Here is a 16,065-nt window from a genome sequence, read left to right as displayed (position 1 = left end):
TTTACATATTTTTTCATAAATATGTTTTTACATATTTCACAACTATTCAATTTTTTTCTCACATATTTAGACAATTATACTGTTTTATACTGTCTTTTCTTCAGAGATCAGAATGATTGAAAGGTTATCATGACTATATATTATATCGACAATCTTTTGAATTCGAAAATTTTAAAGTGCATGTTATTATTATAATAACTGTAATCAAGATAATTAGATAACTAAATAAATAAAAAATTTTTATTACATTTTATTTTATTATTAATTATTATAAAAATTTTACGACAATATCGGCAAACTTTTGGATTCGAAAATTTAAAGATGAATATTATTAATTGCAATCAATATAATTAGATAAATATAAATTTTTTATTACATTTTATTTTATTATTAATTATTATAAAAATGTTACAATATCGGCGAACTTTTGGATTCGAAAATTTAAAAATGAATGTTATTAATTGTAATCAATATAATTATTAGATAAATATAAATTTTTTATTACATTTTATTATTATAATATTAATTATTATTATTATTTTATTTTTTTTGATAACACATATTTTTGTTGTATAAATACATACTTTGGTTATATAAATACATATAAATCCAAGTCCTAGTTATAACTTATCAGTTATTAATAAAACATATCCTCATTAAAATGATTGAGGGTAGAATTCGAAGCTAAGATGATACAATCGTATAACTCCAATTAATATAAGCTCATAAAATAAATATGGTAATTACTAATGACCTAAGTTCTATATTATAAGTTTAAAATATAAGCTTAAATTAAAATGTTAATTTAATTTAAAATTAAATTAAATTATTAATATTTTTATTATTTACTATAGTTTAAATAATTTACTTTTTTTAAATGAAATTAATATGTATATTAAATTTAAAAAATGTTCATATTATTATAAACATTAAATTATAATTATACAATTGGGTACAACACGATTGCGAACGTTTTACCTTTTTTATAACACGATTGCGAACGAATGACACTTATCAGAGAATTTGTTTTTTTAGCCGAAAAACGAACGATTGCGAACGTTTTTATAGACTACGTTGCCAAGTTTATATTTCTGAATATGTTTTGTTCGGGAGTTCAATTAAAACATTTTTTTTTTTTTTAAATATAAACTATTGGTATTAATAATACAATTAAGAAAACAACTCTTCGTTACAAACTAAAATAAAATTATACAAAATAATAAGTAATGTTTAAAATGTTCAGGTAGTAATGAAATAACTAACATAAGATCCTAACCGTACTAAAATCCGATGAATAAATAAGACCAAATTTAACCCTTATTAAATTAACCTATATTCTCCCCACACAATCTACACACAAACATTCATTTATATATATATATATATATCAGTCCTTTCATTCACAATATTTCAAATCCTAGTTGCATTACGGCTTCGACGTGAAATATTTTATCGTCTTGGTCGTGTCATTGTATTGTTAATGAGAATATCGGCACAATAAAACGAAGTAGAAAATGCGTGATTGTGTAATTATAATACATTTATTTTATTTTGTTTTTTGTTTAATTAAATGGTTGCTTTTGATTACAAAAAAATATTATAGTCGTGGACAATTTGCGACAACATATCAAGTAGGCAATCCACCTGCTATAAGTGCAACTCAACCACCTTGGTAGACAATGTTGCTAAAATTCGATTTGATGCATTCTTGTTCGAATAACTTATGGCCACCAACAATAAATAAATACTAATTAGTAATTCTACTATTTATTTCTCCTATAACCAAAAGCAACCATTTATAAACAATAATTTCGATCGTAAATCTCAAAATCCCTGTTTGAGCACCTCCCCGGGTTGGCCCAATGGGTCCAATTGTGAATCTAAACCATTCAAGGATCCACTCAAGCACACACAACAAATTTCATTCAAATCGGTTCAGCCGTTTAGGAGGAGTTCAGTGACATACACACGTACAGTAGAATTATATAATATATAAAGATATTATCGTAAGAGTATCCATGGTGAGTTATTTTTAACGTTTTCCTCTGTCTAATTACATTGTGTTTTAACTTTATTTTTTTATAATACGGGCTTAAATTAAAATCCCGTTTTTACGCGAGCTGCATATTTGAATAAATTATTTTTTTAATCTTGAAGACTATGAAGTGGATTTTTAAATTGATTGTGAATATACAGTAAGTCTCTATAATATATATACGTATTCTTGTAAGTTATAAGTTAGTACTTGATTTAATTAATTAATTTTGTTCCTATATTCTCTGTCTCTGTCCATCGAGAGAACAAACCAAATCTACATATCCCTACGTGACATCCTTTATCGAGACCGGTTTTACTATGATGATAGATAGTCGTATGGGTATGCTCAGAAGAACCGATTTTCGTTGGGCGATGGCATGTTCTTTCGCTGTATAGAGTACCTATATAATAACTACATATTTATGTCTGAACTAAACGTCTAAACCAACTCCATTTTAATCAGTTTGAACATGTTTGAATATACGATTAGATTTAAATTAAATTTTTTAAAAATTGGATCTAAGTGGGCAGTTTTAAAATTGTCTGATAATATAATACATTGATAAAACTACCTACAGTCCTATTTTTCACTGAAACTAAAAGAATATTTGAACTGATGTTGTAATTATGACATAGTGTCACCTACCTATTCAATATTTAATTTAAATTCTTATATAAAATCATATTAAATTTATAGGTTTTTTATTTATTTATTTCGTATGGCCTTTACCACAAATCAACTTAACTATCAAACTCTGACTAAAATATAAACTAAAACAATACAAAACATGATATAGATATAAAGATATAATGGTATAACTTAAAATAGAACTATAATTAGTCAAAAATCATAAATATTAAAGGTGAGTCATTCTTGCAATGTGGGTTCATAAGCAGATGTCGAGGTTCGTAATCCCGGTAATTGCTTCAGGTGTTACTGCCAGCAGGCCTTCAAATCCTTAATTGAATTATCTACCTTGGCAATCGACTACTATATGATTTATTGTTTGTTCCCCGTTTCCGCAGTCACATACTGGGTTGTCATGGAACCCCCACTTCTGTAGGAGGTAACCACACCGGCCATGACCTATTTACAGTCTATTTAACGTGGATCAGGTACAACGAGGAAAATTAATTCCTAGAACTCCATTATTAGGGTCACATAGTAGCTTCCTATTTGGTGCTGTAAAACTTGCTCATTCTTTTCGCCATTCCTCAGCGCTATCAAACCCTAAACTAATCAGTGTTCTGGTGTACTCAACTGGTGGACTCCTGGATTTTAATCGTTGATTAGGTGTTTGAAGCATCATCTGATATAAAAGTGAATGCTTGTAATCTACAGACTTCTTAATGATTTTTACAAGTGCATCTTTCCACGAATGTGTGGTGGTTTAATGTTTGCCAGTGCCGGTAGCCATTGCAGTGGTGTAGATTTAACTGTCCCGCTTATTACTCTCATTACACTATTGAGCTGCGTGTCTTTTTTGCTTACATGTGTACTGTTACACCAAACTTAGGACCCATACTCTGCTGTATTATAAACTAGGCTCAATGTTGCTACCTGTAAGGTCTTAGCATCGGTACCCCAGCCTGTTCCAGCAAGCATTTGTACCAGGTTAACCCGGGACCAGATTTTTTTACTGGCGTTACTTAAATGCTCACTGAATGTGAGTGACCGGTTTAGCGTTATACCCAAATATTTAGGGAGAGAATTATGTTTTACACTTATTCCGTCAAATTCAACCTCAAGTTTGTCATAAGCTTGTTTGTTGTTGAGATGAAATGCACAAACCTCTGTTTTTCTAGGGTTTGGCTTTAGGCGCATCTTGCGGAAATATGTGTTCATTAACTCTAGGTCTTTGGTTAAGATTACACTGCCATCTTTTAAATCTTTAGACTGGACTGATCCTTGAGGGAGCCCATTATTCACTGTCCTCCGCCTGCTCCCTTTTTTACCCAGGTAAACTTGGATACGTCGATTTGCAAGGATTCCTTCCAAGAACGCCACTAACTTACTACAATTGATAACCTTACTAAACTTGTACAGCAGTCCATGTCTCCAGACCGTGTCATAAGCAGCAGAGAGGTCAATGAAAGCCACGCTGGTTTTTAACTTCATCTGGAAGCCAGCTTCAATTAGTGTAGTCAAGGCGAGAATTTGTTTTTCACAATGTCTGTTGTTTCTGAAGCCCACTTGTTCTACCGGAATAATCTCGTCAATATGAGGCTGCAATCTCTCCAGGATGAGTCTCTCCGAGTTCTTGTATGGGATGCTTAGCGGTGAGATTGGGTGGTAGTCTGTAGCCTTGGTTCTTAACTTTCCCGGCTTTAGAAGTGCAATTACATAAGCCCTTTTGAACTGTTTTGGAATGATTGTTGTGTCTAGTATATCACTATATAATCTAGCTAGCCACTCCCGTACTCTGAAACCAGCGTGTTTGATTAATTCGGGGTATATCCCATCAAAACCAGCTGCCTTGTTTAATTTGGTTTTGCTTAAGGCTTAATTAACCTCATCGAGTGTAAAGCACCAATCATAGTATGTTGTTGTAGTTTTTCTTTTGACGTCTAAGATCTGCTTTTATGGTCCTACTGTGATCCTTGCATGATTGGGATTTGCCCATCTTGATGAGTCTCGATGCCACTTCGTTTGGACTCGAATTTCTTGTTTCTTCTTGCTATGACTATGGTCTCCTAGTCTCTTCATCAGGCCCTACGCTTTATGACTCGAGTGTGTGAAGCCTAATTTAGTAGTAGTTTCACTCCATCTCTGCTTCCTTATAAGTTATAGCATTTAGCCTACCAATGAGATCGTCTGCTATTGTGCTGTTATTATTTTTCTGAAAATCTTCAAAACATTTTGTACAATCTTTATCCCAGCCAGTTATGTAAAGTTTCCTAAAGCCCCTTGGAATGTGTTTTCACGCCACCAATTGGATGGCTCCCACAAATCGATCATAAGAACTAACTTTAGGTGGGATCCAAGAGATTATATGGTCTAGTTCGTTTCCATAATCGACCCAGTTAGCCTTTCTAAAATTCCAACGTGGGTTAGGGTAAGGATCGTATCAATGGGATTTGTAGCCCGTAGTTCAGCAATATCGGACGGTGCTGACTGTGTGGGAAATTTCCCAGGATGTGTCTCGTTACCATAGTATTGTCGCTTAAGGAGTTCCTAGAAACTATGCTTAAGTCCGGAGTATAGTCTTTTAACCACCTTTCAGACCGGAAAATACCCCTATCTTTGGCGTTATATATGAGTTTCATGTTGTGCAAAACCATCCATTCCTGAAGTTTGTTTCCATTAACATAATTTTGGTCCATTCCGGATTGTGACTATTAAAATCGCCTACGTATAAAGCAGGGTGATCGAATGTTTTAATTGGGGGAATTTCCATTGAGGTGGCTTATTTATTTTAGTGACGGTCACAGTCCCTATGAGGGCTGCCAGTACGTGGATATCATCTTGGTTATCTTCGAAAATAATCCGGCATGTATCTATTTCTTATTTAATGTATGTGGCCACACCGTATTGTTTGTGGTGTATCGCTCTGAGTAGCAGGTAGTCTTGTATGAATCCCCTTTTTCCTATATCCTCATTGTCTATTGTGTGGGTTTCCTACAGTGCAATTACATCGACTCTTTCTTTATTCATGATTTTTAACAAAACTTCACATTTTGATTTTGAGATTCCTTCAATATTGAAGTGGCACACCCTTAGGTCGCCACCAATACTTGGCGTTAGATGGTCCTTAAACATTTATAGGTATCTAACTACTGACCTTATCTATCTAAAATACATCTAACCTTGCTCTCCTCTCTTAGTCAATTAGGTACATGTTTTCAAATAAATGTAATTATACTAATTATTGTTGTGTTTAATTTTATGAAATTATTTTATTATTTCTACAGACAAATCTAACAGTTATTTTGCTATAATATACAAGTTAATATAAAATAAACAATAAATCATACTCAATATTAACGAAAGAAATGGCCATTAATTCTGAACACGATGGAACTGTACCAGAAAATTGTTTTTGCCCTGTATGTAATGCACATATGAATTTAATAAAAAGATCTCAACCACTTGATATCCACCAAGCACATAAAACATTTTCATCAGATGGGATTAAAGAACGGTGGAATCTAAAGGAAAATTTACAAACTTTTCGTTCAGACTTTCAACAAACTATGAGTAATAATTTAAATAAAGAAAAACTGTTAAAATTAAATCCTTATCTAATTTTGGATACTGATCCTACTTTGGACGATTTAAACCACTCAAATGTACTCTCCAGATATCCTCATTCATTTGGTAAGTAGAATAAGTAATTTCTAATTATTTTATTAAAAAATTCTTATATAAAATCAAAATTTATGTTATTGGTTAATAATCTGTCAAATGTAGGAACTGTACCAGAAAATTATTTTTGCCCTGTATGCAATGTACATATGAATAGAATAAAAAAATCTCGACCACTTGATACGCACCAAGAACATAATGAATTTTCAGCAGATGGGATTAAAGAACGGAGGTGTCCTCCTATAGACCGTATACAAACTCTTCGTACAAACTTTCAACAAACAACGGACCGTGGTTCAGAAAAACTGCTAAAATTAAATCCCTATCCAATTTTGGATACTGATCCTACATTGAACAATTTAAACTACTCAAATGCGTTATCCAAATCTCCACATTCATTTGGTAAGTCCTAAGTAGGATAGGTAATTTCTAATTAGTTTATTAAAAAATCTTAATTTAAAATAAAGAATTATATTACTAATTAATTATCAGCCAAATGTATTGTAATCTACAAACAGATGATCACATTTTTAAAAATTATTAAAATATTAGAAAATTACCTTCATAATAAAATAGAAAACTACGCATTTTTTAAGAAAATAAAAAGAAAGATTACACAACGAAACCAATGCATGAACTTGAACAGAATGATAGACACACTAATGTTTTTCAATACCATAATAATTCAAGACAAAGAGAAGAAAATGAGAACCGTGAAGATCAAGAGGAGTTCAAAAATATCGATCAATTTAATTATACATCAATTAAAAAGCCTGATATGCACATAAGACAACCCCCTGTTCATCGTCAGCGTAAGGTAAATATCTCAGTAAAATAATATTTTTATTTGTGTGTTTTAAATTATATACGATTGTACTTTAGGTATTACCAACAATTACTCCTAAGCCTCTTATTTCTACAAACTGTATACTAAAGAAAGGATGCTCATCTTCAACTGTAATTAGTAATTTGAATAATACAAATCCAATTAATAAGGATCTCATGGACATTATAAATCAGAAAACGCTTGTCAACCATGTACGAATAGCTACACTTATGCCTGTAGAATCAAAAGAAATATTTAAACCAATGAAAAATATCAAAGATACTCCAAAGGCAAAAGAACCAGTGATGATTACTAAAGAAGACAAACAAGTTATTGAACAAATAAATCCGAAGCCAGAATTAATGCTTAATAATGATATCTATGAAAATCAAAAACCAAAATTATGTGATGAAAATAGTAAAACATTGACTCTTAAAAATAGAAAGCGAACTGATAATATAAATAACATATCTGTGTTTCCTGTTAAGTAAGAATACAATTAGTTAAACAATTAAGTATTTAAGTTTTAAATACAATTATTGAATCATTTTATTTCAGCTCTTTAAAAACACACATGGACTTAACATCTGAAAGTAAATATTAACTAAAACTTGCCATAATAGTATAATACACTACTGTCAATATTATATTAATATACCTTTTGTTTCTATTATAGATGCTCGAAAAACCTTAGAATCTCCAATAGTGCAAACCCTAAACAAGAGGATGGAACAAGATTTTATGACTGATGAACCAAATAAATTAGCTTTTGACCATTTATTTTCTGGTATTATATTTCAAATACAATTTTTTTTAAAATATTTTATGTATAGCTGTATAATAATGATAATTTTTAATACAAAAAATGTTCAGGTGCTCAAAAACAAAAAGATAATTTTGAATATCATTCAGCCCTAAGACGTAGTTTATTTTCTTATATGCCACCATACATAAGATTTTCATCACATGATATTAAAGGTACCTAACTACCAACGTTTATATTCAATACTTAGTTGAAAATTATTCATTTTTAGATAATAATTATTATTACAGGTGAATCATTTCCATTGTCTTTACAAAAGTTATTAAAGTGGAAACTAAGTTCTATTACTCCAATTGTTGTACGTCGCACAATTCAAAATAGTGGTTTTAAACTCGTTAGAAGTGAGCATTGTTTAGTTCAAAATACAACCGATCCTTCTGTCATAAGTAATCAATCCAATCAAAATGCCATTTCCTTACAAAATCACTGTGGTGTTACACCTCCTATTGTTGACGCTTTCTGTGGTGTAGCTCCTCCTCCTAATGAATTAATGATGTTACCTCGATCCCGTGAGTATATATGTACTTTTTTTCTTTTGTATTATCTACCTAAATGTTAACAATAATAATTAATGTTGGTTTTTATTACTATTATTTTAAGAATCAAATGATTGGGTGGGAACTTGGGGTAAACATATGAAATCATTATGTTTCAAGACACTTTGGGAACAGCAAAAACTGAACCATTTTCCAGGTACTTTTCAAATTGGTCGTAAAGATCGGTTGTGGAAAAATTTGCAACGATTAATGTTAAAATATGGCAAAGAACATTTTGGGTTTATACCTACATCATATATATTACCTCAAGAAGCTAGAATTTTACGACAAGTTTGGGAGAAAAATGATGAAGATAAGTGGATTATTAAACCGGTATTATTATGAAAATAGATCCTTAAAATAATGATTAAACTAATATCTAAAATTTTTATTTTATTTTTAGCCAGCATCTGCTAGAGGATCTGGAATTCGTGTTATATCAAAATGGGCTCAAATACCAAAGAAAATACCTTTAGTTGTTCAAAGGTACATAGATAATCCATATTTAATCAACGACACCAAATTTGATTTAAGACTCTATATACTCATCACTTCAATCAATCCACTTCGTCTGTATCTTTATGATAATGGGCTTGTACGTTTTGCTTCAGGTATAATATTTTTTGTTATATCATTGATACTATTATTTATTTATTTTAATATTTCAGTTAAGTATTCATCTGATCTTACCACTATATCTGATAGATATATGCATTTGACAAATTACAGCATTAACAGACTTAGTAGTCAGTATACTGAAAATGAAGATGCTGATGCATGTCAAGGTCATAAATGGTAAATATATTGTATTAATGTGTATTTATTTTAAATTGAATGTTAGAATCTAAATTTAGAATAATATAATGATTATTAATTAATTACAACAACTTAGGACATTACGTTCACTATGGACTTATATGGAGAAAGAACGCAATATTGATGTAAAAAAATTGTGGAAGAGCTTAGAAGATCTAGTTGTAAAAACTGTCATTAGTGGTGAATCACCTATGAGTCAAATGTGTAGTTCAAATCTGAGCAATAGATATAATGCATACGAGTTATTTGGAATAGATGTTTTGTTTGATGAATATCTTAAACCTTGGATATTAGAGGTACCTAATTACAATTACAAGTTCATACTATTGACTAATTGATTAATAAAACATACACAATGGTAGGTCAATATATCTCCTTCATTACATTCATCTTCTCCTCTTGACTTGGCTGTCAAAGGACCATTAGTCAAAGATCTCATGAATATGGCTGGTTATCATATACCAAACAAAATGTCTCGTAGTACACATGTGAGTTATAATAGATTGCACAAATATTAATTTAATTTAGTAACTAATTTCCATAATTAACTATCAATAAATATTTTTACTAAATTAAAATGTTTGTTTAGAATACTTTACTAAAGGTGTTAGGAGTCAAATCAACACTATGTTATGACAAGAGATTATATACATTCAATTTATCTGCTAAAGAAAAAGAAAAACAAGAATATTATACAAATATTGAATCCAGAGAAGAAGTACAAAATTATTGATTACAATTATAAGTACCTAAAAATTAATTGTAATCTTATTTTGTTTAGTATATTGATAGCATATTGGATGATTTATTACCAGATGATATTCGACATCTTATTGTGTATGAAGATGAACTTACACAAGTTGGCTCGTATGTATTTCATTAATACATTTTTTTTTCTACATTTGTAACTTAATATATAAATCAAAAACATACTACTAAATTCTTTATGATTTTAGGTTTCAAAAAGTATTTCCAACCACTTCATCTTCTAAATATCATAAATACTTTGATAGCTCTAGATATTATAATATGCTTCTTGATGCATGGGAATGTAAATATAGTAACAATAGAGGAGAAGGTAAGAGCTATTATTAACAACTCTAAGTATACAGTATGTGAATTAATTAATTTAAAAAGTATATAAAATACAATGGTGATTTTATTTTCAAGGTATTGCTGTGCTAGAAAAGTTATGCCAGTTAAAAATTCACCTGGAAGTGTCAGACATTGATGAAGAAGAATCAAAAGTAACATATACAATTATCAAGATATAAATATAATTATTTGTATGAGAAAAATAATATAACACTTTTATGAGTCATGTAATTGATTTTTAAAGTAAATATTTATAATTTTTTAATTTATCAAAAAATAAGAATTTTTCAGTTTACCTGCCTAAAACTAAAGATGCAACAAGTCTTCACATTTATTACTTTTTTTGATTAAACGCACGCTAATTATTAATTTTGTGTTAGTTCATAATAATATGAAGATATTTATTATAGTTATAATTTTACAAACTCGTACGAAGTTCATAAGTTCTATGTTCATGAAAATATTAAAGGAGCACTCAACACAAAAAAAAAAATTTTAATTTTTTTAAATGTTAAATTATTGTAGCTTTTGCCATATTAAATGATTTGGTGAAAATCCGATGTAAAAAAAATGATTACTTTAAGAGATATTAAGAAATGTAGAATAGCCGCGTGACGGCATTGGGCCGGGCTCATCGTAATCTATTGCCTATCTTATACGTGTAAAAGTTCCTCGCTTCACACAACAATTTACCAATCTAAAAATTTTATTTTTGAAATTTAGTTTACGTATAAATGTGTGTTTTTATGTGTTTAAGCCGATAATAGTATCAGAAATTCGATATAACGTTTAGTTTTTTAAATATTAATAAATCTTTAAAGTGATATTTAGCTAAACTCGCCGTCATGGCCATTTAAATATAAAATAAAAATTCAAATATATCTCTTTTAAGATTATTAATATTTAAAAAACTAAATGTTATATTAAAATTCTGATACTTGTATCTTCTTAAGCACATAAAACCACACATTTATATGTAAATAAAATTTCAAAAATAAAACTTTTAAATTGGTAAATCGTTGTGTGAAGCGAGGAACTTTTTCACGTATAAGATAGGCAATTACGATGAGCCGGGTCTAATGACGTCACTCGTTTTTTTTCAATTGCTCATAACTTATTGAATGATGTGAGTAGAAACGTAAAACCTATCCCATTATTCTTAGAATGGAACATTCTTTCAAATAAAAAAAAAACTTTTTTGTGTGTTGTGTGCTCCTTTAAAACATTAGATTCTGTAAAATCAAAAATCATAAATCCTCTACAGGTTATTTAAAATGTAGGTATTATAACAATATATAAATTACAACATTTACTTATTTTTTACACTTCTGAATTTACGAGATTATCAACAACTAGATTAAAATTTTAAAATATTATATTATATAGGTACAGTTTTATTTTTTAACAAATAAATTATAATAATATTATGTATTTTATATTAATTTAAAATTAATTTTTAAAATTTAAATTAAATATTAATATGTATTTTTTTAATAGATTAAATAATTCACACAATTCAAACGTTATCAAATTTTGTGAATTGTTTAGTGTGCTTGAGAGAACGGTGTAACCCGGTACCTGTATGTGTTACCTCCGTCTTACTAACGCATAGGTAATATACAAAAATGTACGTCCGGGAGTTCTAATTTTGGGTTGTTGGCTTCAATATTATAGAGAATTGACCTTATCAAACTCAAATGTAAGGACATTATCTGTGTTATCTCGTTGATATTTTAATTTTTAAGTGAATTATGAGCATTTTCTAATATACCTAAATATTTTACATACCTACTTATAACTCACTTAAACATAATAATATCGTAAAAACCAACGAGAGAAGACAGATAATGTTCATACATTTAAGTTTAATAATAGGTGAATTCACTCCAATTAAGCCAACAACACAAAATTTGTACTGCTGGACATACATTTTGCTACCCATATTATGCGTTAGTAGGACGAAGACAACACAAGCCAATATGACATCCTCTTCAGAAACATAAAATAGTTCCTTAGATTTTAAATTGATAACAGTTTTAACAAGTTTTTTATGCCATTAACATTTATGTATTCATTAACTTAGTTAATTTTTTGTTTAAATTTTAGTATTTGTATATACTTTTGTTTTTTTTTTTTAGACTTGTGACGTCCACCCAAATACACAAATTGAAGTTAAAAAAATATTGGAAAAATCAGGCGGTGATAAAATTAGTGACCACAATCAAGCGGTCATCAGGTAATCTGATAACTGATCATGTACATTTAAATATTAAGTTCACAAATATAATTAATACCATACAATTGTATTCGATTGTTTATTTTTTAGGCTTATTTAATTTATATATATTAATATGTTCATATGTTGGCTTTTGTAAAGTTCTAGACTTTCTATAAATATTGTTATTATTACGCTGGGGTCTGCAAATAATTATCACTAATAATTAATAAACATGTAGATTATAAACATCTATTTTGTAAATGCCATTTGTTTGGTGGTTACCTACCTATTCAATAATTAATATTCGGTATGTTGTATGATTCTTAAATCATACAACATATAGGTGTGATGTAATTGTTTTTAGAAAACCGATATTCAATCGGTTATTGGTAGCCGACATTTTTTTGAAGCGTTTACTGCTTAACCTGTAAATATTGAATATAGTACCTGTAATAGGTTACCGCTAACGGCTGGACTGGTTTAAAACCGGTAACCGTTATCAAAAATTTTCAAAAAACCACAATTTCGATAACAGTTTTAAGCCCTGTATCTAAATATATATAAATATATATACACTAAATAGTAAATACACATATCGTCTGATAATACTCAACTAACGGCATGCAACATATATAAATATGTATGTTAAATATTTTAATTATAAATAAAAATGATAATAAATATTAAGCTAGGTAAATAATAGAAATATTATAGATATCCTTTCAATAATTGAGGTATAAGTTTTTAAATTCTGGCAATAATATTCATAATTTTACAAATTATATTTGCTAGCTTTTTCCTTTAACTTAATTATTAATTTAATCATCTATTTATCACTATTTTTAATTTGTTATTACTAATTTTTAATTAGGTTTTAATAAAATGATCTGTACGTTATCCTGTAGGTACCTAGTTCTGTTATAAACTCATTCAGTGGCGGTTAAACAGGGGGGAATAGATCCAGTCATGACTATTTTTTCAATATTTAAGACCTGATATCCACAAATTATAATTTTTATAATCAAATAGTTCATGTTAAAAAATCGGTCATATCCCCCCCCCCCCCCTTGAAAAAATCATTTGACCACCACTGAACTCATTCAATGTTGTGCCTTGGCAGTCGCTGTAAGTAAATAAACAATTACCATTTCAAATATTTTTCATATACGTCTAAATGTGTAAAATTAAATAATTTTTTGAATTATTATGATACATATAATAATTTTTTTTAATGAATTCATTTTAAAATCAGGAATGCTTAATGGCAGGTAGATACATCTATATGCTGTAGATGTTAAAACATTTGATATAGGTAACATCTATTTCCCATTCATTTTCTTGGTAATTGTCCATATAACAGGTAAATGTTAACTGGTAAGCCGTTATATTAGATAAAAACTGAATCTTTTTTTTTTAAAAATATTAGGCAACTCAGCTATTATAATTAATATATCTACCCTATTTATTATATTTTTACGAATAATAATATACGAAAACTATACAAATAAAATCTTATCATGTTAATTTTGTCGTTTCTTTCAGTGTTGTGTTATTTTTGTCACTATTTTTTCCAAAGTTGATTTTGTTATAAGTATACACATATTTTTAATTTTGTTTATAAAACAATATAATATTATGATTTTCATAATTTCTCCTGCAGTACTGCCCATAGTTAGACTACAATACTTAACTATACCTATATAATTTGATACGAAGAAATTATTATTGTCATTAACCGTCCATTTTAGCGGTGAAAAGATACAAGACAAGCCGAGACTAACAAATACAATTAATAATCCAACAGCGACGCCGTCCACAATGTCAATGAAAAATGTACCCGATTGTCTAACGAAAAATAACGATTCTGTGTTGTTGCAAAACGGGAGAAAGGAAGACTTGGAATACGAATTAAACCAGATAAGAAAACATCAGAATAGGTATAAATACAATATAACAGATATAAGTAATAAAATTTCATAAAATACATTTACGAATACGTCATCACGATGCTTTTACTATATACACCTAGGTAATTCACCTAGCATAATCACCTAGTTACCAATTTTTTTCTTTTAAAAATGAACTTATTCAAATTCCGTATTTCGGAATTTTGAAGTGTACTTGGACCCTATTTTGAAATATTTAAATTGTACACTATTTTAATTAAGCATTCTGTGGCAATAGTGCAATACATATATTTTTCTAATGAGAACCAATATTTTTTTACTATAAATTATTATTATTATAGTAGGAAATTACGACCTACTTATATTATAGTAGTATATGCTTCAATGTGTTATTAAATATGTATAAAGAATTTAGTTGCCTATACCTATATCTACAATAGTTAATTTAATTTGACTTTACTTCATTTGCCTATTGTAAGCGCAGCTTTAAACACGATTAAAGAATAGGTACGTCAAATATAAAATAATAGAAGATAATACACAGCAATAGCAATTTCACCTAGGTATCCTAAACAAAATACTGTAAGTATAAAAAAAAAATCATGAGATAAATAAACGAAGAAATTGGTTTCAAGAATTCAGGCAATAAGGACTTTAATCTTTCGGAGTCAATGCGGGAATCTTTAAATTTGTACGTAAAATTGTACCTATTTTACCTACACATATATACCTACCTCCATACTGCATCTGTACCGAATATATCAGACATCATCAGAACCGACAATCAGACATTTAATAATAATAATATAATATATACCAATTTTCTAATTATTTGAGATTGCTGAATAAACGTACTTGTCCGTTTATATAATAATAACATATTCGTATTGATGGGGGTGTGGACAGTTTCCTCTCTATAAGATCTGAAACTTGCAAGCTATTAATTATCGCGTGAACTAGATACCGTAAATTATGATGAATAGTATGTCCGGAATATGTGCCCATATGAAGTGATAGGGAGGAAATTTCTACAGTCTCCAATTGTTATGTATATGTAACTTATAGTATATTGTGTGGCAAGGGCGGGAGTGAGCTATATCAATCGCAGACGAGGGCCGCATTTCACCCAAAGACTGAAATTGCCTTCCCTCATAAGCCGCATATACTTTTTTTTCACGCTTTTGCGTTCATTAATCAGTGTCTGATTATGTAGAGGATACACCCAGCACTTTTGGGGATTTCCATTTTACCGGCCGGTACTTTTGGGGAATTCCACTTTACCGCCCGGTACTTCCCACTTTACTGTCCACTGGACGGAAAAAAGTCGCTTTCCGTTATTGAAAACTAAACTTTCGGTGCAGCGTGACAAAATAGTATATTGTGTGGCAACTGAAGTGGCGGGAAGTGAGCTATTTCAGTGGCGGGCGACGTGTGAAAAGACTGAAATTGCCTTCCCGCACGAACCACACATACTATTTTTGTAACGCCTCTGCGTTCATTG

General features: G+C 29.5%; 1 protein-coding gene across 1 annotated transcript; it reads left to right on the top strand.

The window, feature by feature from the left end:
* The first annotated feature begins 6,000 nt into the window (after nt 1-6,000).
* On the top strand, nt 6,001-14,637 carry LOC132936621 (uncharacterized). The gene is made up of 19 exons (XM_061003376.1): nt 6,001-6,355; nt 6,449-6,745; nt 6,940-7,160; nt 7,226-7,656; nt 7,728-7,762; nt 7,846-7,956; nt 8,043-8,147; nt 8,223-8,501; nt 8,593-8,861; nt 8,932-9,139; nt 9,197-9,323; nt 9,421-9,640; nt 9,707-9,832; nt 9,934-10,062; nt 10,126-10,211; nt 10,301-10,422; nt 10,515-10,591; nt 12,578-12,675; nt 14,406-14,637. Exons 1-19 carry the CDS (start codon nt 6,031-6,033, stop codon nt 14,635-14,637), a joined length of 3,498 nt encoding a protein of 1,165 aa, XP_060859359.1. The 5' UTR covers nt 6,001-6,030.
* The last annotated feature ends 1,428 nt before the right edge of the window (nt 14,638-16,065 follow it).

This window comes from Metopolophium dirhodum, chromosome 1, assembly GCF_019925205.1.
Source record: "Metopolophium dirhodum isolate CAU chromosome 1, ASM1992520v1, whole genome shotgun sequence".
NCBI classification, from domain to species: Eukaryota; Metazoa; Arthropoda; class Insecta; order Hemiptera; family Aphididae; genus Metopolophium; species Metopolophium dirhodum.
This window is presented reverse-complemented; position numbering and strand designations above follow the sequence as displayed.